General features: G+C 44.7%; 2 protein-coding genes across 11 annotated transcripts in view; both read left to right on the top strand.

Annotated features, from left to right (window-relative positions):
• Positions 1-1501: 1501 nt before the first annotated feature.
• Positions 1502-5310, top strand: NDUFB8 (NADH:ubiquinone oxidoreductase subunit B8). The gene is made up of 5 exons (XM_074590071.1): positions 1502-1656; positions 1828-1954; positions 2560-2659; positions 4217-4372; positions 5079-5310. The coding sequence occupies exons 1-5, from the start codon at positions 1557-1559 to the stop codon at positions 5169-5171; spliced, it is 576 nt and encodes a 191-aa protein (XP_074446172.1). The 5' UTR covers positions 1502-1556; the 3' UTR covers positions 5172-5310.
• A 2310-nt stretch (positions 5311-7620) lies between these two features.
• The window catches only part of SEC31B (SEC31 homolog B, COPII coat complex component), a 35875-nt gene continuing 16152 nt past the window's right edge, over positions 7621-27343 (top strand). For 3 of the 10 annotated variants that reach the window (XM_074590060.1, XM_074590068.1, XM_074590070.1), the window contains exons 1-15: positions 7644-7724; positions 12304-12402; positions 13968-14091; positions 14880-15075; positions 15833-15928; positions 17011-17151; positions 17658-17800; positions 18029-18128; positions 20108-20269; positions 22219-22371; positions 23126-23356; positions 24801-24875; positions 25461-25544; positions 26494-26602; positions 27016-27194. In XM_074590060.1, the coding sequence (XP_074446161.1) occupies positions 12324-12402; positions 13968-14091; positions 14880-15075; positions 15833-15928; positions 17011-17151; positions 17658-17800; positions 18029-18128; positions 20108-20269; positions 22219-22371; positions 23126-23356; positions 24801-24875; positions 25461-25544; positions 26494-26602; positions 27016-27194 (1872 nt within the window). In that variant the 5' untranslated portion in view covers positions 7644-7724; positions 12304-12323. Of the gene's footprint in view, positions 7725-8086; positions 8103-8128; positions 8174-9408; positions 9471-12303; positions 12403-13967; positions 14092-14879; positions 15076-15832; positions 15929-17010; positions 17152-17657; positions 17801-18028; positions 18129-20107; positions 20270-22218; positions 22372-23125; positions 23357-24800; positions 24876-25460; positions 25545-26493; positions 26603-27015; positions 27195-27343 lie in introns of those variants that run through there. The other 7 variants (XM_074590061.1, XM_074590062.1, XM_074590064.1 and 4 more) reach the window with 7 other exon arrangements.

Below are 27343 nucleotides of genomic sequence, written 5' to 3' on the forward strand. Positions count from 1 at the left end.
GAAGCATCAAGAACGATGCTTGCTCTTTCCCAAGAGTGAGGGCTGGCTCATTGAGGCATCAGCTCTTGAGAAAATTTAGGTCTCTGGCATTAAGTGGTTTTCATCTTGATGGATTTGCTGTTCTCGCTGCGTAGATCTTTGCTTTCATGAGAATAACATAATCTATTTTCCCCTGTTCTTCCAAAATGTATTAATGTGCTTAGTTTCTAGGAAAACGAGTGCCCCCTCGCCCTTTAAATCTACAGCACTGCTCCTGTACAGGTGAAGAAAATTTTTTACAATATATTTGCAAACATACTTGGGTGCTTAGGAAGCTTGAGCCACCTCTGTGGAAGACTCAAGCATCAAGACAGAAAGTAAACACCCAGCGATGCAGAGCCGATGTGAGGAGCACGCGACCACGATCCCAACCTGCAGCAAGGTCTCAGCCCAGACTGATGGCACAGCTGGGAGCCCAAGGTCCCCACTTCCAATGTGACACTGCTGTCCCTGAAGTGCCACAGGGCTGGGACAGGCACCCAGAGCTGCTCCACGGCAAACACCAAACAGCCTCGGCACTGGAGGGCTGGGCTCTGAGTTAGTAACCTTATTAAATAACTAATTGACATACTAACTTCACTGCACACCCCGTTGTAAGGGAGTTGGCTGAATTAAGACATCGTCCCTAAAACGACACGAGGAGGCCTTTCTTTGGGATAAGTGAAAGGATCGTATTCTGGCCTGTGACAATGCCCCCCCCTCAGGCACGCTGCAGCTCAGATATATTGTTATGGTTCATCGCTATCTTCATTCAATTAGTAGGTTTACAATTAATGTTGTTATTAGAAGGAATGAGTTTAATGACAAATTCTCCATGATAGTTTTTGAGCTGCAAAGGTTTATAATGTAGATCGTTATAGAGACATAACCCATTATGGCTGATGTGAATAACTGAAGGAAAATGAGTTCAACTACCACAGAGTTTACATAATGAAGTAAACTGCAAAATCCTTTAATGCTCGTATCGATTTTATCTACAATAATATATCGCTTATGTTTGAGGGGTAGCATCACTAAATTAACAGGCCGTTTCAGCTGTTCGCGTTTCCCTGGCTCCACGGAGATAAGACGATTGCATTTGGGTATTAACTTTAATAATATTGATACTGATACAAAGAAGGCAATTTGCATAAGGTGGCCAGCCACGCCATCGACCCGGCTGAGCATCGACCCGGCTGCTGCGTGGGCGGCTGCCCCGCCCCCCGGGGGTGACACCTGCCGTAAATTCCCATTACCCGGCTTCAGACCAGAAATACCGCACTGATGCCCTCGCTGCCCATTAGCTCTTATGTCAATATTATAATAACAGTGGCTGATTCATTAACGCCCTGGACGGGGATTTGTTACCCGAGGCGCAGGAGGTGGCCGGCGTGGCCCCACCCCCGCGTTAACCACGCCCTCCATAAACCACGCCCCCGTTCGCTAGCTCCGCCCACGACCCCGCCCCCGCGTTAGCCCCGCCCCGAGCCCTTCTGTCTCTACCGGCCACCGTCGGCCGCGCCTGCGTGGTGGAGGCGATGGCGGCGGCCGGGCTCCGCGGTGTCCTCTGGCAGCGGGCGGCTGCCCGGCTGTGGGCGGCGCGGGCCGCCGCGGCGGTGCCCCCGGGAGCGCGGGCGGGTGAGCGGGGAGGTGGAAGTGGGGGGGCTTCGGGCGGCGGCGGGGTGGGTGTCCTTGTGGCGGTGGGCCGGTGACGGCGGGGCCGGGGTGCGAGGGCGGCGCGACCTCCCCGGCCCGGCTGCGGGGGCCGGCGGGGCCCGCGCCCACCCGGATTTGTTGCTCTCCCGCCAGCCTCGGAGATGTCAAAGGACCTGATGCCCGGGCCGTACCCCCGGACGCCGGAGGAGCGGGCAGCCGCCGCAAAGAAGTACAACATGCGGGTGGAAGACTACCAGCCCTACCCCGACGACGGCTTCGGGTGAGCCGGGGGGGGTCCCGTCCCTCGGCAGGCGGGGAGCAGGTCAGGGCCGGCACCTCCCGGCCTAGTGGGGAGTGCTGAGGGCTGGTAGTCCCAGTTGAATGCCTGGAGATGCGGTGCTGGGAGCTTAGAGCTTTGAGGGCCCGCGTCAGAGCTTTGAAACAAGGAGAATGAGTTGGAGACACGTGTGAATAAAATACTGCGTGAGAGACTTCATGTGCTGTTGTACTGCAAGGCTAAGAGGGAAGAACTGAAAGACATCTCTGAAGTAAAGATTTTGGGAGGTATTTAAATATTGGGGAATGCTTTGACACGTGCAAAATGCTAGATAACTGGGGTTCTGCATTTCAGTTAAGCTTGCATTTTTTTCTGGCTGGTATTGCCAGAAAAGGACACTTTGAGGAACGCTGTTTGTTACAAGGTGGTGATTGTTGTGCTAGTTGTATGTATGCATTTAAAAGATTTATATACATAGGAGCTATAAAAACAAAGTAATGTTAAGTCTTCCATTTCTATAGCCCTATCCTATAGCATGTCCTATGAAATGTATCTAAATTAATACGGGTTTCTTCTGTCTTTGGGGGTTTTTTGTCTGCTTCTCACAGGTATGGTGACTATCCCATGCTCCCTAATAAGTCTCTTCATGAGAGAGATCCCTGGTACCAGTGGGACCAGCCAGACATGAGGCATAACTGGGGACAGCCGGTAGGAATGCTAGTAGCACTTTTCTTTATGACTACAATATTACTGTCACTAAATACTAACATGCACATCTTGCTAGTGCTCTCTGTTTAATTCTTTGTGTGATTGCATCTCCAAGCGCAGGTGTGTGTTGCCTGTGCCAGCAGGGGCAGTCAGTTGGAGGGAAACTTGGGCTATGGCTGCCATGGTAAATATTTTGAAAGTGCTGAGGAGTGTTAGCATCTTATTACATACGAGGAGGGAGACTTTACAAGAAGAGGAAAGTCTCATCCGTTTTCCTTGCCTGATCTGACTCAGTGTGAGAGATTAGTTCAGAATCATTTGGCAAAGAAGCTATTGTTTGAATAAAGTGTTTTTAGTACAATGGAAATGGCTATTTCTGCTTTATTACTCCACGGTTGTTTTGGGGTAGAATACATATAAAGAGGTTTTCTCTGAAGAAAGTTTGCAAGATACCCTTAAGAGAAATGCATGACTAGAGCACCTGTGTTAACTTTCAAAACCTAAGTTCCTAAAACTCCTTGTCAGGAGTAACTTTTCAGTTAGTGCAGGGTCTTTTAGTGAATGACTGCAAACTAACGGTGATTACTGAACTTGATAACTGACTTGAGCTCTCCTTATGCAAAGTAGAGATTATGTAAACGTAGTATTTTACTATCATAGTATAAGCATGCCAGAGCATCATAGCATGAGTACCACAGTAAAGTGCACGCTGTAATGACTTAAAAGGCACTTAAAAAAACGGCAGTGATTCTGTGTTGTTGTGGTGCTTGGTACAGGAAGGCTTGTATACGTACCCTTGTACGTGGAGCTGGCAGCAGGGGACCAAGTGGAATATACTGGTGTATTCCGGGTGTCAGCAGATGCCTCTGTTTAGGCAACTGAATTCTCCTCAGTCTGGCGCTCTGGGTGCAAAGGGGAAAGCTGGGGAGCTGGAGGCAGTACTTGAGCTGCAAATTAATGAGTTCTCTGCTTTCATTAATGTGAAAGGAGACTATAGGCAGAACATGCTTGGGACTTCCTTATGTGTACTTAAAGGCAGAAGCTTAAATGCCCTTCTGCTTCAATCAGGAAGGGCATTAGTTTGCTACCAGCTCTGCTCTTGTCATGGAGTAGCAGCGGGAGGTGCTCTGCCTATTTTGAGGAACCACCTTCCAAGTGGCAGGTAGATGCTTCTTTGCTTGAAATAACACTGCTACTTCTGTTTGGGTATGTGACTGAACTGCTGTAAATGAAGGTACCAATTTATATCATTTCTTTTCAACAAATCTAAGGTGGAGTGATAATTTATATAAATAAAAGCTGCTGCTATCCTATAATTAAGCATATTGCCTGGTATAAGCATAGGATGGAATTTGGAGTCCTGAGTTTTACTGTAAGCAACAACTTGCTGTGACTGTAGGTAAATCACTTGTCTCCTCTGTGGCTTTATCTCCACTTGTGAGGTTGAGATGAAACAGCTTCTGGCAGTTTTGTGAATGCTGTAAAGCACTTATTCCCTTGATAAAACTAGCTTGAGCACTGTTGGTAAATGTGCTGCCATTTTCCTTTCTTCTTTAGATGCACTGGGACTTTGACATGTATATTCGGAACCGTGTTGATACATCCCCCACTCCAGTTCCCTGGCACACCATGCGCAAACACTTCCTTATCTTTTTGAGTACCATGCTGATCATGTTTGTTGTTGGAGAGATCTATCCATCTTACAGGCCTGTGGTGAGTCACACCCTTGGGTAAAGGGAATAAAAGTAGCAGTGTTTCTTGTCACTGCCGATGCCTAGAAGAGTGGTTTTGCCGAAGCTGAGTGATGAGTGTGAGTGCAAAACCCTGCTGCTGGCAGGGGGTGGGGCAAGGGGTGTCCTGTGGCCTCATCAAGCCCGAGTTGTTCTGTTGACTGGCTTGGCTCAGCTCACAGGTTCTGTTTCGTAGTGAGCAGTTCCTGTTCTCAGGGAACTAATTTTAATCTATGCTTCTCGCACTATCCCTTCTTTGGTCTCGGTATTCTCCTTCCCTGTGTACATCTGCTCGAGGGAGATGCTTTCTCTTCTCTTGCCCTGTGTTTTTAATTATATCTCATGATCTGGATCATTTGGAATGTACTTCTGAAAAATACATCTGAATCCAGAAACAGCTTTTGCAATATATTATTCTCATGCTGCGAGATGAACTGTTAGTTAAGATTCAGTGCAAGACCACCTTGATGTTTCTGTTAAAGGACATGGTTTTATACAAAGAACTCTATCTCTAAATTTACTTTCCTTGTACTGTAATATTCCTGCTGAAGCACTTAAGCAATAGAAATTTAAGTCGTAAATGACAAGCATTGATTTGGGTGAGGGTGGGATTGGATGAGACATTTTCCCCTTGCGCCTTAATGTGCTTGGTAAGTGGTGAATTTGCTACTCTTTATCTCTCCTTGTAGGGACCGAAGCAATATCCCTTCAATGACCTGTATCTGGAGAAAGGAGGAGACCCCAATAAAGAGCCACCAGTGGTGACGCACTATGAAATCTGAAGCTGTTGAAGTGTTATGTTTCTCCTCTGTCAGCTCAGCTGGGGATGGCGTCTTCTCTAGAGTTCACTGTGGCATGTGTTAATGCTTGTTCTTCAGCGTTCAACCACTTACTGCGGTGAAATATATCAATGATACCTACTGTGCTAGTTGTCTCGTGTTGGTTTGAGAAGGCTGAACAGTGGCCAATGAAATTGCATGACCTTTGCCACTTTTCTAAATGGGCTAGTATCTGTGGGGCAAAGTTCCGAGTGCGGTCCTCGGGCTGCGGCTAGTTTATGTACCTTGTGCACAAACATTCCTTAGCTAACCCTGTTTATGTAGAAGATATTGCCTGTTACCAAGTGGCTTACTGCAGGCGTTGCTTGGAGTTGAACTAGTGTCATCATTTAATGTGAAATGACAGGCAGAACCAGACTGACAAGTGACAGTGCTTGGGAGCCTCATACCGTGAGAATAAATGTCCGCCCTTACTGGGATTTGGCTTAGATCTCTTCCTGATCTAGATGCCCTCTTAAGTGGAGCTTGGACAACCAGTAGGGAGCACTGGTGAGGCATAGAGCTTTGCAGTGTATAGCTTGACGCTGACAGCAGAGCTGTGGACAGTGGTGGTATGAAAAGGCTATTGGGCAAGTCCGGCTCTGGCCAGACCTGTTCTGCTGTGCCTGGGCTTTGGTCGAAGAGCACGGATGCCCAAGGTGCTCCTGTATGGCCTGAGCTCATCCACCGGGGTTGGAATTGCACCTGACCCATGGAGTCTGCCCATCTTGTTGCAAACCACTGGTCTAGGACCTCCTATGGCTTCATCATCAGTTTGCTTGGGGGAGTTATACATACAATTTTATTAAGCTCCTAGGTTTTTCCCAGTCCGCTCTTCCCTTAATGTAAGTTTTTCTCCTTAACGTAAGTTTTTCGCCTTATCACTGGAGGAGACGGTACCTTCAGTACTGATTTACAGTGGAAGTTCTCTCAGCTCCCCTGTGCAATGCCTTAGACCCGGCTGTTTGGCTGCAGGAGTGGATGATCACAGAAGGTTAAGGCCTTGGGCTTTTCTGGGTGCGTCCTATAAACTGGCTGCTGTGCTCTGCTCTCAACACCTTGCCATGACTCATAGCTTTGTGCTTTAAGAGAAGGAGGTATTTGAAGATGGTGATTCACAATTTTTCAATCTGTAAAGATTTTTAACCCCAGATTTTAAAGGACAGTTAGCTTGATCTCCGTGTAGGCATTTCCATAAGGGTGTATGTTCAAGGGAATTACATGATTGAATGCTAGGACATACAAATATGTATGTGTAAATAAAACTAGCCTCTTTGGAGGTGCGGAACAATCACCATTCCTCCTGGCTTTTGTAAGCTGTCACCTCTTCTTCTAGTTACAGAAATGCTTACTTTTAAATTACAGACAATGATGTTTTACCCCAGCAGGGTTTTCAGAGTATCTTTTGAGCTGTGGGGACCTTGAATTCTGTTATAAAGTGTTTTGCAGGGGAAAACACTCCTTAGGGATACTTGAGTGGGAATTACCATTACGCAGCAGTTATGTGACAGCACTGTATACAGTGTTGTGAGACTTGGAAGTGAGACGAAAATGATCGGAGCAGTAGCAGGAGCTCTATCCTGGTGTATGTACACTAGTAAAGCAGCGGTTGCAGGGAGGCAGGCTGGGGCCTGTCCGGCTCGTTGTACAGTGTTACCACAGCGGTGTCTGCTGCTGCCCCCTTCTCGGGCGACATTCACACCTGGTCTGTATCTAACCGGAATTTACTGGTGTTTTTCTTCATGGGGAAGGCAGAATGGGTTGGGCAGAGAACGTGGCTCAGAAATCCTTAAAAATGGAGTTTCTAGCGTAGGCAAATTTTCTCAAAACAGGGGAGAGGTGAGGGGGAAAAGGTCTGGGCCCATTTGTGGTGGGTTTTTTTTGTGTTTTTCTGTTGGTGGTTTTTGTTTTTTTCTTCCCTGGCAACTGAAATGCTTTTAGGCAAACATATTCCTAGGCTGTGTGCTGTGTCCTCTCCAGAGGGCTTAAATCTGCATCTGAGGGAAAGTTCTGTGGGGGTGAGCAGAGGCTGCAGACCCCGGCTCTGGCTCAGGCGTCCCTTGGCTGGCAGCGTCAGCCGTTTGGGACTAACGGACGGAACAAATCCAAGGATCTTAAAGGCGGATCGGTGCCGAAGGGCCTCTTGGCTGGGGAGCCTTGTGCTTAGCCCCGGCTGCTGCCAGGGTCGCGGTGCCGCGGCTGAGGAAAAGACACCCCCAACCCGCTAAGGAGGGGCTGAAACCAGCCCCTCCGCGCTTTCGGGACACCCCCCAAAGCAGCAGCGGCCAATTTCCCCACCGGTGACGGGCTCCCGCTCCCTGGCCGGCGGTGTCCGCTGCCGGTAAGGCGGCGGCGAGGCGCGGGGCTGGCAGCTGCGCAGGCGCGGCGGGGGCGGGGTGACGCCGGCGCTCCGCGGGCGGCGGCTTTTCGGCTCCCGGCGGCCACCGTCGGCAGGGCTCCGCTACGGGAGGCGCTCGGGCTTGGGTCGGCGGCGCGGCGGGGACGGCCAGGGAGCCGGTAAGGGCCGCTGCCCGCCCCCTCCTCCTCCGCTCGGCTGCTCCGGCCCCGGCCATCGCGCCCCTCCGCCCCGTCACCGGGGGCACGGGCCTGGGAGCCGCCCTCGGGCCGGCCCAGCCCCGCCGGGAACGGGCCCCTCGCCCCGCTCTTCACCCCCCCCAAGCCAGGCCGGCTTTGCTGCCCTGCCCACCCCGGTGCCGCTGTGCCAGCTCCGTCCCCAGGTCCCGTGGCTCCGTCCCCACCCCTCTGCCCCGGAGCTCCCTTCCCCTTTGCTGGCGGGGGACAGCTTATGGGCAGCGGGCGCCGGGGGAAGCCGGGCCGTTTGAGCTGGGCCTCCGGCGTAGCCGAGAGCCTGTTTTGTGACAGCCGGTGGCCGAGGTCAGTGCTTTCTTCCTAGAGCTTCCCTCCTTTTTGCTGTCGGGCAGCGAAACGCTACTGTGGAGAGCAAGGTGACTAGATACATGTGTGAGCACTCCCCTCCACACAGCGCTGTGGCACTTTGCAACAGCTTCTGAAAGCGCTCAGAGCAGAAGTAGTTTCTTTATATACCAGGGGAGCTTCATGGAGGAATGTGCTGAGCCCTACCCTGCATCAGCCCCACCTTGCGAGCAGCAATGATTAGCTGAGATTAGCGTCTCAGTGCCTTCTGCCTTCCGTAATCGGGGTTTATAATAAGCACTTGTGAGAACAGCCTGGCTATAGGGTGTTGGGGAGCTGCAAAAGGAGAGCGTCAGAGCAATGGAAAGGGAAGGGGCAGTACAAAGATTCCAAATTGATGCTGGGATGTGGAGACTGTAGGACAGTTTCTGCCTTAACCATTGTGTCATGGCTGAGATGCCTTTTTCAATTCTTAGGGTGGCTGCTTGTCACTTGGGTGACCTTGGATAGTCTTTTCTGTTCTGCCCAAGTTTCACCTCTAGCTGAGGGGGATCAGGCTATCAGCAACTTTGTGTGCTGTGCTGGAAATCCAATATCAGCAGGAACTGTTCAAAGAGGAACGATTGGATGCCCAGTGGCAGGAGGAGGATTGGGAAAGTCAGTAGGAGGGTATTTCTGATTGACAGTATTTGGGTGGTGCAAGAGAGAGAAGGCCTGACTAGAGTGATACGAGCGTTCATTATCATTATCAACAGCAACCACAGCCTTTTACAATGTACTCTAAAGCCACAAGTATTTCAGGTTAGCATAGGTGAGGAATTTTTTCCTCTGCCAGCATCGTTTGCAAGGTCCATCAGGATTTGAGAGCACGTGCTTTTACTTTTCCCTGTTCAGCTGTGTGCTCTCCAGTTCCCAGCGGTGGGGAGTGCTCTGACCGGCTGGGTTTTGATTTACAGACAGTGTTACCTTTTAAGGACATTGTGCAGGAAACCACGGCTGGGGGAGGCTGTGGGGAAACGCTGCTTCTGTCCTGTGTCTCCAGCTGGGGCTAAGGTTCGTTAATACATTAGATCTGTAATCGTATGTCTAGAGGAGGAGGAGGAATTGTCATGATTAATTAATTAGAGGTCCTGAGAAAAGCATGGGCTTTTTCATAAGTCTTAGATGCTATTTTGGGGGATGACAGCAGGTGGCAATGTCTCCCTAAAAAATTCTCCTACGGAAGAGTCCGATGCATGTGATTTTTTCCTCAGACAGCCACAAGAGGTTGCTAAAGAAGGGTTGGGGATTTTTTTCTTGCTTTAAGGATATTGAGTCCCATCCTGGATACAGACGTGCACATTGTATAGAAGGATCGCTTTTCTGAAAGTAAGTCTGAAAGTAAGACTCAAAGCAGGTTTTGGGTTTTTTTCCTTCCAAACTCAGAGCCCACTGGAGGAGGTGCAGCTGCATCCCTGCAGAACCTCAGATGCAATGGAGCTGAGCTGATGGGGGGTGCTTAAGAGATGGTGCGATAGTGGTATCTTGGCTTCTTATTGCATCTCTTGTGGGCCTTCTTAAGTCTGGTGGCACTACTGCTGCTTGGCCTTGAGGACCAGGGACACAGTGTACCTGTTCAATACCTATGATCCAGCACTTCTTCAGTTGTTCTGTCAATATCGAGCCACTCTAAATGGTGCCTTGTTTCCTTTCCCATGTCTGGGTGAGTTTTCATGGGCAAGACACTTTAAGTTCACGTTCTGTCCTGACTTAAGTTTGTGAAAAGAGAACACTAATGTTGACTTTCTTATGCAAAATGCTTCATTGACAAGAAAAGCAGGATGATTGATCAATACTGTTCTGCACATTTTTTTGTGTTTTGCCTTTGTTAGCGTGTTAAACGCAAGTTGTCCCAGCCCTGCAGTCAGTCCAGCACAGAGGGTAAGGAGTGGGAGCTTGTACTGTTCACCTGGCTACATTTGTGATGGTTGTGCTCTTCACTGCTTCCTTGCCAGTTTGTGTATTAGAGGGAAGAGGTCTCTTGGCCATTGTCTAATAACATTTGCAGGGGAGTTGCCCTCTCAAAAGCCAAGAAGCAGTGAGGCCTGTGTGTACAGCCAGCTCCCGTGATTGTAACTGGAGGAGGAAGAGGCAAGAAAGGGAGTGGTAAGGAACATACCAGCTGTCCTGCTCCCCCACATCAGTGGAGTCAAGTGGTGCTTTGTGCAGTAGGCTGTTACTAGCAGGTTCATCTGACTCCTCCTGGAGATATTTTCATTGAAGAGAAGACACTCGCACAGTGTTCCTGCGCTAGTATGTGAGACAGACGAGTAGGCTCTACAACTTCTTGGCAGAGAAAATGTGATGGAGCCCTAATGAGTACTCCACAAAGTGTGTGCTGGAAGACAAGAAAGTAAGCTTTAGAGATCTGTTATGGTGATGAGGAGGAGATGACCTTTCTGCCTGTATTCCTGGTCTGCATGAGGAAATAGTTGCACTTGTCTTACTGTACAAGAGTTCTGGGCCTCAGCTAAGTTAGGATAAGTTTAATGTGAGAATAGCAATAGGCACTTCGAGCTTTGGGAGATACTACTGCAGACTAACGCTAAAAAGCATTAAATAAATTCTAAACAAACAGCATATCCTGATAGTGCACGGGGGGGGAGAGAGGAAGTCCTTATCTTGTGACTGGTGGTGGAGAAGAAACCCTAAAAGGAGTGTGGAATTATTAGCCAGGAGGTCCAAGCCCAAGAAGCAATGCTGAGCAGATTCCCCTTCGTGTGGGCCTGAGGAGGCCATAGCTTCACATGAGCCACAAGATGATGTAAAGCTTTTACAAAACCGGGGTGCATTTTGTTTGTTTTTTTTTTTGATGGTTTGACCAGACAGTGGGCTGGCCACAGCAAACTACCTTTATGAACTTGATTACAAGTAAACATCCGTACTCTGGCCTGAGTAAGGCCAAGCTCTGAAGCACTGGCCCTTGTAGCCCTGCATCTGAAGAAAGGGCCACGTGATGCCGACTCTGGTTTAGGCATCAGCCTGGCTAACACAGACCGTGTCAAGTAACCGGGAGAGGTTGATCACAGTGAGCCGGCAAGGTGGAGAGTGTTTTGCTGTGCTGCCTGCTGACAGTTTTACTTTATTCAGCATGATATCATCTGAGTGCATAGTTAGCAGCTCAGTTTAGCAAGAATTAAAAGACTGCACTGCAGCCAGGCTCGAAATGTTCAGGAACTGCTCATGAGAGTGACCCCGCTAGCCTGTGTGTTATGTCTGCACATCATTTATGTTACTGACATTGTCTAGAAGGCCTGGGCATAGTCTGGGATGGAGAAGTACTGGGTACTTTCTCCTCAGCAAGAACAGGATCCTACATGGAACCATAATTTGTATTTATGTTCAGTTTTGCAACCTTCTGGCTGCCTGCTGTTGTTTGACTTTCAGTTATCCCGCTACATTATTGCCCAACTAATCTCTCTCCAGTGACATAGGGAAGCTGTGTTCCCTTTTTGCAGGTGTCAGTTGGTCTATCCAGAGTAAATAAAAAGAATTGTTGTCAGAGCTGAGATTGAAACCTGGTAATTATTTCTGGATCACTTCTTCTTGCCTCCTACCATTTGCAAACTCGAGGAAAAGGTCAAATGAATCTTTTCCTTTTGCTTCTCAGAGTAACGAGAACAAAGTACATTAACTGAATTGGCGTGTGATAGCGTTGCACTTTGTGTTCTGTTGCCACGTCACTTTTCTGCTTGGAATTTAGCCTGCCCTGAGATTCCTTCTGCTCCCTTTTTACCTATGTGTATACTGACATCAGCTTGTTCAGGGGGAGCAACTACTGCTTTGCAAATACATTTTTTTAAATTAATTTCTGCAGCTGATTTAAACCAGCCTGGACTGAAGACTTGAGTATGTTGTTTAATCTGGATCCCCTTCTTTTTACTGAAACTCTCATGTAATGGAGGTGTATGAAAAAGAGAGCTATATATGAAAGAAAATCTGGGATCAGACAGCTGTGATTGTTTAGGGTTTTTTTCATTAATTCTAAAATACACTAATTCATTCATGTGAAAACTGTATTCACTAGCTTAGGAAGTAACAAGTAACTTCTGCCTGTTTAGAGCAATTTGTCCTTGTGGTACGTTTGTAAGGGGGATATTTCGTTACTGGTGTGATTATTTTCATTTTGACTTTGTCCTGCTATTCTAATCACTGTGTGAAGTTTCTTCTAGAGCCTAGAAAATGAAGCTAAAGGAAATTGAGCGAACAGCTGTCCAGGCATGGAGTCCAGCAAACAACCACCCCATTTATCTAGCAACAGGTAAAGTTCTTCACAGTTTGTGAAAATTAAAGTATGAGTCACAGAGAGATTTTATGTAGAGTTGTATTGACTTTAACTGTCAACAATTCCCACCTTAATAATCTCTGGAAAACTTACAAGCAATATACTGAAAACATTACAGCCTTAATTGTTTTTTCAAGTGACCTGTAGAGGATTATTTGTATAGCCAGCTTTGACACCTTAAAGGCCAGTGATTTTTTTTTTTTTTCAAAGGATGAATACATGGCTTTTTTATTCTAACTTCTAATTAAGTCTGTATGAAATCCAACACCTGCTTGCTATAAAAATTAAAATGAGGTTACTTACTTGGTATGTCTGGGAAAAAAAGTTCATTCTAATCATGTTAATTTAAGCTCACTTCAACTTTGTTGGTTTTCAGACATTATGTGGTTTGACAATCAAATAATAGAAATCTCCCTAAAGTTGCATGTTTTGGTTATCATTCAATTTTCAATATTTCTGCAAAATCTTAAATTGGCATTGCGTTGATATTATTCATTATTCCCTATTGTTATAATAGTTTCATTTCCTGAAGCACAAAGTCAGACTGTTCACCGAGTTGGCAGTGGGTGAGTTTAGTGTCTGTGTAGAACCAACAGCTTGGGTTGTCTGCCCACAGGAGAACTCATCAGCTCTGTCTCCTGCCTGGGTTGTGCAGCGCTGCCATATTGTTTTGCCTTTTTTTTTTTTTTTCCCCCCAGGACTGACTGTCAAAAGAAAGTGACAAAAGTTCAGCTGTTGTCTTAAAAGCAACATTACCATTTTTGGGGTAGATAGTCTATTTTGTGTTTCTCTAATGAGGACAGATTTTTGGTTGGACCAAAGGTCTTGGCTTCAGCCTGTTTTAGATCAGAAACCACATAGTTTCATATTTTTTACTGCTTTTTAATAGTCTCTTGGGCACTTTCCATGCCATAAGCAGTTACAAAGCACCTCTGTGGTAACTGGTTCACTATTTGCCTGGCAGTGTGCCGTTAGGCAATGTTAAATCTATTTTTAGCTTTTATTCTCTAAGCTAGGGAGAAGGAAGGAGGCCACCACTGTGTGACTGCTAGCTGTCCATGGGTCGTTGGGGAGTGTTTAGTTAGCTAAGGTTGAAGAACTTCTGCTGTAGACCAGGTTTAGGGGTTTTGATGAAGACATATGGTCATGGTTGAGGAGCAGTATACAGAAGTATTTGGGATCATACTTGTAGCAGGGTTTCATGATGCTACTGCATTTGTAATTTAGATAAAGACTTAATATCACAAGCTGTGGCTGCTTGGAAGAGAGTATATGAATTATATTTATTCTAAGAAAGAAAAGTATTTGTGCAACAGTGACCCTAGTGCCCAGAATTTCTTGAAGAAGTTCTAACTTCTTTCAAAGTTTTTGTCATAATTGTTGGTTCCTTTTTATGAGGTATTCAAACATGTCCTCTCCTTGAACAGTCACAACCAAGGTTGTGTCGACTATGAAGAATAGGTTTACAGTGCCTTATTGGTTTTGTATCTTGTGCTTTTGCAAAAAAGTACCTACTTGTTTTGCCCTTGTACTTCTGCTAGGAACATCTGCCCAACAACTGGATGCATCCTTCAGTACAAATGCCACCTTGGAAATATTCGAGGTTGACTTCAGGGATCCCTCCCTGGACATGAAGCAGAAAGGAACACTTCCTGCCTCAAACAGGTACTAGAGACTCATACTGACATATCAATCACTGGAACTAAAAAGGGCTTTTCTGGTACAAGAAAGGAGAGGAGAAGATCAGGTTTTTGGGATATAAAATGATCTTTTGGATCAGTTGACATCTGTCTTCAAGAATTGAACATTTTTGTTGACACAAATGTTGTTGGGTATTAAAGTTGGACCATTGGAGAAGTCTGAAGAACTTACACGGTAGTCAGTCAGCACAGTCATTCTATATCATGTAAATTTGCTGGGGCTAATGATTTTGAATAAAGAGACTAGAGGCAGAGTGAAACTTGTCTTACAGCTTTTTAAGACGAGGTGATTTCTTAGGCTCATGAGTGTGGATGACATTCGGACCCAGTGTAAAACATAGCCTTGATTTGTAACTACCAACTTTTACAGTGGGTAAACATATTTTTCAAATAATAGCTCTAGAAAAGAACGCATATAGTCCTATAATCTAATTTTCTATATAGTGTAGGTTAGAGGAGTTCACCCACCAAATCCCATATGATGTCCTAAAGGTTTTAAGTGGGGGAGAAACAGAGAGACAGACTAGCTCTTCCTTTGTAAGTTCCCTGTAAAAGTCTTTGGAAGGAAACTAATTTACCTTTTTTCCATATAAAAGCCACAGTCATCTTTGAAGGGAAATGGTTATTTAAGGTGCAGACTGGTGGTTATGTTTGATAGGTCAGAACATGAATGTGGTTTTTGGTTATACAGAGGGTGTCTTGACCTCCACCAAATATTGTGGCCTACGCCAGCTTTATTGTCTTCTTTTTTAGGTTTCATAAGCTGATCTGGGGTAACTTTGGAAACGGGTCCCCGGAGTCCTCTGGAGTGATCATTGGTGGAGGGGATAATGGTGTACTGACAATGTACAGCGTGCACCGCATCTTGGCTTCAAAGAGTGAACCTGTAATTGGGCAGACAGAGAAGCATTCTGGTCCTGTTCGAGCTCTTGACTTCAACCCTTTCCAGGTATGCGACATTAAGACACTTAATAACCAAATGAAAGTTAACTTCCATATTACAAAAAAAATATGTTTTTCCTTTCTGTATAGAGATGTATAAACTGAAGGGTCAGGTTTTAACCTGCAAGAGGCGTGGTAGTTGTGACACAAGACTGGTTTGGGACTCAGATTTGGGTTCTGTTCACAGCTTTGCCACTGAATTCCCTTGCAACCTTGATCAAGTCTCTTACCTCTCTGTAAAAACATGTCTTGTAGTAGTGTTACATGTTAGACCATTACTCATTTGAAATCAGAACTTTTTTTTATTTGTTCGGTGGGACTCTGATCACATTTGAAGGGATTGCAACATAAAGGAGTAGGGAACAGAATGCAAGTTCTCATGGTAGCACAAAGGCAAATTGAAAGTTGTCGGCAGACCCTTGTGGGAAGCCTGCATCTTCTCAGAAGAAATGTCCTTGGTGCCGGGATGCAGGGCAAAGGCTTAGCCGGCCAGACACAATGGCTTCCAGGCCTGTGGCAGAGTTTCATGATGAGTAACACCAGACACCTGCACACGTAGCTTGCTAGACAAATTTTAAACAGGTCTGTAGCATGGCACAGCTGAAGGCATGGAGGCCAGAAATGTGCTTGGTTTATAATGCAGTTAGTATCTTTCTGCTTACCAGTGGCAGCTCTCATCTGACTTGAGAAGCTTTTGGGTTTTTTACTTACATTTATTTTGAAGAAATCTGTGAAACTCAGCTGAGCCTTTTTTCTTTCTACAGAGTAACCTCTTGGCTTCTGGAGCCAATGATTCTGAAATTTTCATCTGGGACTTGAATAACTTCAGTGTGCCTATGACTCCAGGGGCTAAATCACAGGTAAACAAGTTTTCCTCTGGGCAATACTGCAGTTTTATATCTTGGTAGGCAAGGCAAAACCGTGTGAGTGCGTGGAGTTGTCCTGGTCTAGTCAGTCTGTGAAGGGGGAATGACCTTGGTGTCTGTCAGGAGAAAGATGAATCAGAACTTACTGATTAGCTGCTTCTGGGGAGGTGGAAAGAGTGTTATAAGGGGAGGAGAGGTAGGCTGGCAAGCTCTGGAAGGATGCACTTTGCATGGATGGGTAAGCTCTTTGTGGATTTGAATCAAGTAACTGACCAGTTTATCTTGTGATCCAGCTAGGGCATGTGTCATGGATTAAGAAGGCTTATTGGACCCTCTCTGAGGAATGAATTTACTTCAGGCTTCAGCTGAAGCTTTTCATATCTCATGAAAGTAATTTCCCTAGCAGAGCCAGTGAGCCATTTAATGCATCTTGGCTATTACTCCCAGATAATGTTTCCTGAGTTTGAAGAGGAAGAAGCTTCTGATCTTCTGTGCTGATTATGTTATTCAGGGCAATCAGCTCCTGAAAGTGAAAAAAATTATAGTAAACTTGCCTAAAAGCGGGCCAAGTTTGTCCTCCAATAAGCCTCCCATTTGTCTCTTTGCATATCTCCTGCATTGTGGTAGATACGGTAACAGCAATTATCCCTGAATGCTTCACCATTTTCCATCTCATTGCACTCCTGAAATGTTGTGCAAGGTCATCTTTCCATTTAAGTTCATCCCAGGAGCCAGGGTAGAAGCATCTCTGTTCTCTCAGCTGCAGTTCTCTCTGGGCTGATTTATGACACATTTGGCCAATGCAGAATCCAGTACCTGCTCCCAGAATGCAAAGGTGCTTTTCCAGATGGCATTCCTCCATAGAATTTGACTGTCCACTGTACATCCTGAGTAAGGGACTTTCCATTCTCCCTAGTCTTTCTGGTCAGTGCTGTTACTTCCAGGTAGTTGATCAGTGATTGAAGAGAGGAATCTATATATCCTCGAATCCCTTAGTTAAGCTCATGTCAGAATCCTGTGATTAGTGTTCCCTCAACGTGGGAATAATGGATGTGTGGCCTTTCCTATCTTGGCAGCCTCATGAAGACATTAGTGTGGTGTCCTGGAATCGTCAGGTGCAGCATATCCTGTCCTCCGCTCACCCCAGCGGCAAGGCTGTGGTTTGGGACCTCAGGAAGAATGAGCCTATCATCAAAGTCAGTGACCACAGCAACAGAGTGAGTGGAGGAAAGACTCTGATTCTGGCTAGCTTACAACGTGCCACATGTGACTGCAAAGCAGTGGCATGGGCTCTTGGAATCCAGTTTTTTTTATTGTGGGAGCTGTTGGGGCTGGTTCTCTTGGAGTTGTAGCATCAAAACACCTCTCTCATTTTCCCGCTAATGAAATGGAGAAACAAGACCCCTAGCTGTTCATAAAAATAAGGCACCTTTGCTTTCAGTTTGTACGTTCACAGCTCGTTTTTGGGAATCCTCCTGCATTTTTACCCCAGCTGTCTTCCTGGATCAACTTTGAACTAGCCCTACAACTTCTGTGTGGTTAGTGGGTTTTTTGCTGGGTAGGGGAAGGTAGAAATACTTGCTTTCCACAGCAAGACATTGCTAGGCTTGCTTTAAGTCAAAAATTCTAGGCAAGTTAAGTGCAGACTGATGTGGCTCTGGGCCATTTGTGCTGTTGCCAGCTTGCTTTGCTGAATTTTTCGCTATGCTATTTTTGTCCCTAGATGCATTGCTCAGGAATGGCCTGGCATCCAGAAGTTGCAACCCAGCTAGTCCTTTCCTCTGAGGATGACCGCTTGCCAGTGATCCAAATATGGGACTTGCGTTTTGCTACCTCTCCTTTGAGCCAGCTGGAAAGGCACACAAGGTGAGGACCTGCTTGCTGTGTTGCCTTTTCAAGGATCTCCATCTTTAAAAGGCAGACATCTGGGAGACTGGACTTAGGAGAGCTATAACTTTTTGCTAGACCTTTCACAGATGAATCTGGTTGAGGGTAGAGATGAGAACTAGCATTTCTGCTGCTTTCTTGGTGACAGGGTGTGAAATGTGATTTTTTTTTATTTTTTTTTATTTTTTTTTCCCTTATCTATTTTAGGGGAGTTCTTTCTGTCTCTTGGTGCCAGGCTGACCCTGAACTGCTGTTGAGTAGCGCCAAAGACAACCGGATCTTGTGTTGGAACCCAAGTATGGGGGAGGTACATAACCACAGCTATAAGTACACATGGTCTGCTTTATTCAGAGTTGTGTGCTATGTTATGTACGTGTCCCTTCTCTGTATCCTTGTGGAGTGCCAGTGTAATTTCCTCCAGTATGTCTCCTGCTCTCTTCCTGTCTGGAGTGAATGAGAGTGTTGTCCATAACCAGGCTGAAAACAACAGACAGGCAGAGATTTTCTCTGATGTATCTGTGTCCAGAAATTGTAGAGGGAAGAAAGCTTTTACTAAAGCTTAGTTTCATCTAATTATGATTACTCTTGCAATGTTCACATATGTAGTGTTCTCTGTGCCCATTTGTTTCTTCTTCTTCCTTCTCCTAGGGTAGTAAGTTTTTTTGGGGGAAACTTGCGGAAGAATGAGGAGTGTTTGTTAGGGTCATTGAGAGGGGAACAATGAATTAAATAAGTGTGTAAACTTTATTCATAGGACAGTGCTTTCACATGTATGCGCTTATCTAGTCATGTATCTCAAAATTACCATCTTTGATATATTTTGGTATCACCTGAATTGCAATAGGACTGTGTAAAAAAATTTTTCTACACACCTACTTGTTCAATGCTGAATTTCTGGATAAAACTGAATTTTGAACTTTCAACAACATTAATGCAGTTGATCTTGATGATAGCATGGGGAAAGTACTCTAACAATACTGAACAAAGTCCAGCTGGGAAGCCCAGGTTGGATTCATTTCATGGGACAATTTCACTTAGCTGACCACCTTTGCCTTGGAAGCATGGAAAAAAAATTAATCCATTTTCATAAAATGTATTAAATGCTGCTGTTGTGGTTTCATGGAATTTGATGCTCAATCTGTACAGATGTCTAGCAGTTAGAAGAGAATTAGACTCTGAAACGTTCCTGAAGTCTAATTTTTACTAAAGTCTTTTCACAGTGTTTTAGCAGAAAAATTTAAAAAAGACAATTTTAGTGCAGCTGGCTCATCTTTATGCGTGCTGCTGTAGATTTGCAGAGTTCAAAGTCAACTTAGGCATTTGTGCACAAACTGTTGTTAGGGGGCTGCTCTTGACTTGGTACCAATGAACAGAAAATTTTCACGTGATACAAAAATTGGGAAGGTTTTCAATAGTAAGGACAGTACAGTTATACAGAATGGCTGATCTGGTGAGTTTGGGGCAACGGTTGGTTTCTTTGTTTTTTGGGGATATTTGGGGTTGTTTTTGTCATTGGCATTGGGGGGTTTTGTTTGGGTGTGATTTTTTTTTTTTTGTTTGTGTTTTTAATTTAGCAGTCCAGATTTTAATATAAGCAAAGGCAAGGTTTTATACCTGGGAACAGAAAACCCAGATCATATTCCCACAGAGGAGGAAGCTCTGATTCTCTGTGCTTTGTGCCTGCAAGGCATAAAGGAAATCTCTTCGTTTTACAAACTTGAGGTTCAAAGTCAAGGTTGTGTTAGTGAGTTGCCCAACATCAGGCAGGAAGCCTGTGACTGGGCCATGAATTGAACTTTGGATTTTTGAGTGCTGGATCAGAAACTTGTTGGCTGCAATATCCTTTATAGTTCATCTGCAGCTATTACAGTCCTCTTTTGTTGTTCTGCTTTTTCCCCTAGGCTTTTATTTTCCTTGTCAAATTTGTTATTCCAAACTATTCTGTCTGTTTACATGTTCTTGCTCATAACACCTTGCCTTTTGGCTTCTGGTTTTCTTGTGTTGTGTTCTGCTGTGTCTCCCCTGGTTAACAGCAGGTGCAACAGTACTGACTTGTTGCTTTTGCATTTTGTTCTACAATCACAATCCTATGGTATAGCAGCTCTCTGTGGTTTTCTGCTGTTTGGGCTCAATGTGTTATAACTTGGTTGCAATGCATCCTTCAAGAAGCAAAAATAAGAGACTTGTATTGTAAATAAAGAGTGATACGCTTGCTGTGGGCAAGTAATTTAGGGAAAGCAGGGGACTGTTCATGTTGTGCTTCTGCCTTCTCTCTTTCCATGATAGGTGGTTTACGAGTTGCCCATTCGGAGTCAGTGGTGCTTTGATGTCCAGTGGTGTCCTAGGAATCCTTCAGTCTTCTCTGCTGCCACTTTTGATGGGTGGATCAACATTTATTCTGTTATGGGTGGGAACTTGGAAGCTCAGCAGAAGACACAGGCTGACAAGGTAAAGTCCTGTGGACACATTACAGCTTGACAGATTGGCAGTTTCTCACCTGACTTCTGAGAGCGTTAGAAGCACACATGTGTAACAGTATGATTTTTTTTTTTTAAGTGATGCAGTCTGTCCCACCCCCCAGGATGTATAGCTGTATAGTGTGAGAACCAGAAGTTACCTGTGTGGGGACTTAATATCCACAAAGTCCTGAAGGGACTACATTGCCTCTTGCCGAAGGTTCCTCAGTATTTCTTGTAAAATTCATTAAAATGTGTAAAGAGAACCAAGATCAAGTGTAGTTTTGATGTTATGTCTCTTATGATTATTACTGCTAGACTAAAAATAAAGCAGCACACCTGTTAGAGCAACAAGCTTGTCTTGTCATTAAGTTAAAATTAAATACATTGATACTGATTAATGCAATACGTTATTCATCATTAGTTCAGAAGAGAATTTTTAAAAATAGCCTATAAGCCACTATTAGCAATTTTCCTCAAGTCAATTGACTGTAACTTAGAGCACATTAATATTTTGATACTGAAACCCATTACTTAGCCAATGAATAAATGGGCAAACTCTGGACAGATTAAATGTCTAAACTGTCTAAAATTTTAGTTTTAATTTGATGTCTAGTCTTTTAATTCCCTCCCTCTCTCCCAGCCAACAAATGCCTTACAATACAGGTTTTAAGAGAATACATATGAGCTGGCTTAAGTGTTATTTATATAGTCATTTACAGCTGACTGAGTTCAGTTTCATAGGATTTGCAAGAGAAAGAAAATACTTTATCAAGCAACAGCTGTAGGAGATTAAGGATTTATTTAACCCATGGAGAATTTTCTTTATGTGCATTCTTCATGTGCATGCGCCACGCTTTCACTTTTCAAAACTGGAGAACAGTAGGGTAGAATAACTCCTAGATAAATAGAATAGCAAGTAAGAACAAAAATAGGAGGAGATAATGCCAATTATGGAGGTGGGGAGTTCATGACCAAGAGGTCTCTTTCCTATGTATTCCATGGTATAAGGACAGAAACTCTGCTGAAGACCTGGTGGCTGTTGTTACTCATGCCCTGGGAGCGTGTATTTATTTTTTGGAGGTTTAGGGTGATTGATCTATTAGGTATAAGCTGTTCCTCCAGGAAATGGTCTGTTGTTGGAATTGGATTCCCCTCAAGAAAGACTGGAAAGACAAAACACATAGGTCTTGCCTGTGATCCTTTGTTTGGCAACTTTAGCTTGATGAGCCTTGTGCTGCTTCTTTTCAGGTATGCTGGTCAGCTGTATTTTGGAGCTATGCCCTATGGTCCAGTCAAACTTGAACAGGGTTATTGCTAGCAAACAACAAATCTATGCCAACAATGTTAAAAATAAAGAATGCTTGTGAACAGCACTGTATGTATGCTCACTGACTTCCGAAATGTCAGAAATCCAGATCAGAGGCCACTTTTGACACACTCTTGTCTAGGCAAGAAAGTCTGGAGAGATTATTTCACCAGCCTCATCTAAGCTATAAAAACTTGAAACAGTCCTTAAAACTAACCCATTTGAAAGACCCCAGCAACAGAAAGGGGGTCAGCAAACCAAGAAGTAAGTTGTACAACTTCTGACCATATGTTGTCACTGTCTTGCATAAAACAAGTTATTTTGTAACTCTTGTGTTTATGAGCTGGGTGCTAGGCCAGGCAGTGTTTGTTAGGGAATTTACATCTTGGTAAGGAAAAATTACTTGAGAATCTCTCAAGGTGAAGCTTTCTTGAGAAATAATTTCTGGAACTGTTTGGATTTACAATTTCCCTCGCATAGAGGCTTGGTGGTATTCCAGGAAGGGGTGCTGCGATAGCCTTTTTCTTCATCAGCAAGGAAAGTAACTAATTACTAAGCAATAGTTTTTTTGTGCTTACTCTGTACAGAGAGCAATTGTGTTATATCTTATTACTTTCTCCATCTGATTCTAGATCTCTTCCTCCTTCAACAACCTGGATCCCTTTGGCACAGGACAGATCCTTCCTCCTCTGCAAGTGCCAGAGCAAGTAGCTCAGACCACCTTGATTCCACCATTAAAAAAGCCACCCAAATGGATTCGCAGACCTGTGGGGGTTTCATTTGCAGTAAGTGAATGGAGCATCCTTAGCTTAAAAAGCAAGAGATGTGTTATCTTTTGACACAGTCCTTTTCTTTTACTAGAGAAACATTTTTATCTTCCTGTTGCTAGTTGTTTTAATGCCTGTTTAAGGTGCAGTATGGTATCCCGTGGAGAGAAGCTCTTTTGCTCAACATTCAGATATATTTCCAACACGAAAGAGTCCTGTAGCAGAGAATAGGAGGTTATAAGTTAGAGTTAACAAAGCTAAGGAAGACTTAAAAAAGCTGTCCTTGTAGGCTGTCATGTGCTTTCCCATTCTCCTCTATCCCTCCTTTCTATCCAGGTATTTAATTTTCTTCACATCTTTGCTCCTGAATCGAAAGGCTGAATTGTTCTTTTAGCCTGTGGCTTGACTTGTACTCTGTGTCTCTAGTGCCTGCCATTCACTTGATAGTTTTTATCACTGCAGCCTGCCTCTCCGTATCCGAAAAGAACAGAGTTCCAAACGGTACTTATTCCTCTGTGCCTCTCTGGCATTTGCAATTGGCTAGGTCTGATAACCATGATATCTGTGTATGTGCTATCAGCCTTCAGCTGAAGGACTTTTGATGTGAACTCCTTCATTGTCCCTACCATCCGCACACATTAAACTGTTTGGGTTCCTTGTGATCACACCTGGATCTTGTGTCCAGCTTGCTGAATGAAGAGCTAAGTGAGTTGCTTTTACTTTTGTTTACAGGAATGCTTACTGTCTTAATGTTTCCCTCTGTCTTTCTCAGTTTGGAGGAAAACTTATTTCCTTTGGTCTTACCAAAGCTCCTGGACAGCAAACGCAGCAGACTTACCCGCACCAGGTATTCATCAGTCAAGTCACTACTGAAACTGAATTCCTGCTCCGATCCAGAGAACTGCAGATGGCCTTGCAGTCAGGGAACCTCCTTGATTACTGCCAGGGCAAGATCCAGACAGCCAAGTTGCCATTTGATGAGAATCTTTGGAACTTCTTGAAGGTAGGATGGCTGTGGTGAAACACAGAGGTTGGTTCTTTTATGGTCCTGGGTTGGAATGTGTTTATTATGCTCCTCTATAGCCCTTTATATTCCCGTTCTTTAAGAAAATGGAACTGAACAGGCTAGTTAGTTATTCGTTTAAAGAAAAGTTTTTGCAGTTGAGGTCTTGGAGGTTGCCTTATTTTTCAGTAGGAATGGTCTTTTCAGTGGACTCATTTGGGCTTCCTGTCAAGGTGCTGAATAGGATTTTCTCATCTCAACCCACTGCCAAGCTACCTGTGGAGCTCTACTGTTATTATTTCTCAAAGCAAAGTCCAAATGCGCAATGAGATTCCTCAGTAAAGTGGTGGCATGAGGACTGACTGTAGCCCTATGTAGGAAGATGGTTTCATTCACAATTTGGTAATATGAAGGAGTTTAGTAATGAGGAGGGGCTGGGCTTAGCCTTGGTAGTGTTTTACAGACACTCATAGGCAGACTGTCTGGGGAGTGAAATACTGGGATCGTGTTCATAGTATTGCGTTTGCATGGGGAACCGTATCTCTTGAATAGGATGGCCAGGTGTTGTGTAGGTGGTGACAGTAGTCTCCTTGCGAGGGTCATTGCAACAATGTCTTCAGCTGCATTGGATGAGATAGGTCAAACTGTCATTCTAGTGAATTCTTATAATCCAGCTGGCCCATCGTCCTGTGAGACCACTCCAGCATGTACAAGATCTGTTGCTATTGATTGTCCTAAACTACAAACCAGGCTTTTGTACAAAACACCGTCTTGCATGACCATTTCCGCACCTGCCAGAACAGTTTCTATTGACTGTTACAAGTATCTTATCCATGTACAGTTGGGTCAGTTCTGTAGTAAGAACAGCCTGGGACTTGCTGAGACAGACAGATCTTCCTTGCAGAATGTTAATCATGTATTAAAGTGTACAAATAGCACCTGTCAATTAGGCTGCGTGCAGCCTGTGGGAACCTCTGTGACTCTCTGAAATCCCTACCCAGGGAGCTTCTGTAACAATTAGTTAACTAATTCTTGTGAAGCCAGCAAGGAGTTCAGGCAACCACCTTGTCTCAGTTTCATCTGGACTCAAATCAGTTCATTGTCTCTATGGAGAGATTAGCTTGGCAATTCGTAGACCATCCAGGAGACTAATGACCAAGTACACTAAGTACACACGCAGTCATAGCCCTGATATGCACTTGTACCTCAGTTGTAACTATGTGACAAACTTGAATTTCACCCTTTTATCATGACTTTTATCATAACTTAAATTCCATAGATTTTCCCACAGTAGTCACTAGGTGGACTTGTCTTAGTTGAGTTCCTTATCTATAAGCTGAGCTCTAAACTTTGTTGCTGCCAGAAGCAGCCAAGCATTGACAATGTGTAGTTGTCTAGGATTTTACATATTTTCTTGTCTTTTTCAATATCCTTTGGTACTCAGGTGAATCTGGAGCAGGAGTCCAGGACTAAACTCCTCAAGCTGCTGGGCTACAGTAAAGAGGATTTGCAAAAAAAGGTAAGGGGTCTTTCCAATAGAGGGAAACCTTTACAGGACGAAAGCTCCTGCAGGAGAGTTGTGGGGTGCCTACTGGAAATGAGTGGGTGATCTCACAGCACATAAAAGACCAAACTATGAAATTTCAGCTGAGAGGCACTTCAAGTATCCTCCATTAAAAAGCAAATGCGTGCGTTTTTAAGGGTATAACTGTAGCTGTACTGGATCAAACCAAATGGGTCTTGAGCCCAGTTATCTTGCTTCCAGTTGTTGGTGCTCTGGGAAGTTGTGAGAGCTTATTCTAGCATCCAGCTCTCTGCATCTCAGGGGATTCCTCAGCCAGGAAGAAGGTGACAGATGAAGACAGTCTGGCATAGCACTGATGGAGCTGCAGGAGAGGAAACTCTTGCAGCAGCATGGATAATGCTCTGAAAAGGATAAATAACCTCTGATAGGCAGCCAGCCAGCCATAGGGACAGGAACTTTTCAAACAGGTGAAAGAGCTGGGGGAATTGTGTCTGGGACTTGCCAGTCACTTGGTGGCTTTGCTGCCCAGGTGTTTAACTTTGATAGGGGCCTCACTCTGAATGTCTGTTACTTTTCCAGATTGCCTCATGTTTGAGTAATGGGATCCCAGATAAACAGCCCCTTCCCGAGGCAGATGAGACAAATGCTGCACAGACAGATCAGGTATGTCCTGTTCATCTTGCCAATCTGGGAGAGCAGTGGAGGGCAGAATGAACAGGAAGGTTTCATTCAAACCACAAGTTGCTGGGCTCAACACAGGCATCGCAGAGGGCAGTTCACAGGCCTGTCAGACCCTCATAGGGTCAGACTAAACAATCATAGCGGTTCCTTCTGGCTTTAAAACAAATCAGCGAATGATGAAGACGAACTCCTGGCTGTTAACACTGCAAGAAGGCTTGCTTCCCCAGTGCTGACTTCTTCAATGATAGAATTAGCCTCACCCCAGCTTAACTTCATGCTACGGTTCTGGATTTCCTCTGTGAAACTTCTGCTGTGGTATTTCTTTTGCATTTCTTTCCTTTTCACCTCTATCCTTTGGAATGTATTCTCACATAATTCTGGGATGTCCATCTTCGGATGCCTTCCAAGGCCTGGTTCACCATGCACTGTAAATTTTGCTCCTCTAAGGTATCTAAAACTGCTATGCTCAAATTACTGATCTTCTTCACAAACCTTAAACACTTGCTGAGATGTTCTAGGGATAGCAGTTATGTTCTGCATTTCAAGCATGGCTGTGATCCTGTTAATTACACATATGACTTGTTGGGCTTGTCTCTATTCCATCCATAATTTTTCATCTTCCTCGAGGGCTGGCAGTTGAGTTGATAAACGCTGGCCACCAATACTGTTGGCATTGCATGTCTTACACCGTTAGTCTCCTAAGCTTTGTCAATAGCAGCACTGCAGTTGTTGCTGCCCTGGTGAAACTGTGCAGGTTGATAGAGCAGTGACAGGAGGCATGATGGATTTCCAAGTTGAAATCAGATTTATATGAGCATGCTCAGCGAAATGGAGAGCAGCCCCATCCCACTCTGTAGTCCATTAAACCGTTTTGGGCAGGATCTGTGTGTTCAATTAATTAATTAACCAACCTCTTGCACTCTTTGCACAGCTTTTGATAAATTCCAGTGATGATGTAGCTGCCGTTTCCTCCTCTTCAGCCTTTTTCGACAACCTCATCCCACAGAATATGAGCACAATGGAGATTCCTGTCACAGAAGGTATGTTGCATGAAACATGTTTCTACCCTCTTAGGAAAAGGAGAGAGGAGGGAAAACCAGAAAATTAGAGAGACCAGGATGAATGTGGTCCACTCCGGCAGGTGGATACTTATAAAAGACATGACCTATCCCAGTGTCACGCAGCATCTCTTAGCATTGTGTAAAGGAATACTCTTTACAGATAAGAGACCCATTAAAAATATAGGCAAATCTTCGAGATGATGCAAGACTTAATGTCAAGTTAGTCGATTATTTTTTTTTTTTAAAGTGCAAAACCTGATTTGGCTTTCTAAATCTTCTTTTAACTGGGCTTCCATGCATTATTGTTTTTTACTGCCTAATTTTTAAAATGAGTATCATCAATGCATCTGGATGATGTCCCTGTGGGTTGATTCTGCTTCTCACCTCTGTAGATACAGATGGACTCATCAGCCAAGCCCTTTTGTTGGGGAATTTTGAGAGTGCAGTGGAGCTGTGCATGCGGGCAGAGCGCTTTGCTGATGCCATCATCTTAGCTATAGCTGGTGGGGAGAACCTCCTAAAGGAGACCCAGAAGCGCTACTTTGCCAAGCGTAAGACAAAACTCTCCCTGGTAAGTGGCAGTTTTCTTGTATCCACTGAGCAGGGGAAGGTGTGCGATATCTTGGCAGATGTTTGTCTGAATATATGTGGAAATACTTTGGCAGGAAATAGAATGTCAGCAGAATCTATGCATCTCCTCTTGGTTAGACGTTTACTCTA

This window comes from Larus michahellis, chromosome 6 (assembly GCF_964199755.1).
Source record: "Larus michahellis chromosome 6, bLarMic1.1, whole genome shotgun sequence".
Classification (NCBI taxonomy): Eukaryota; Metazoa; Chordata; class Aves; order Charadriiformes; family Laridae; genus Larus; species Larus michahellis.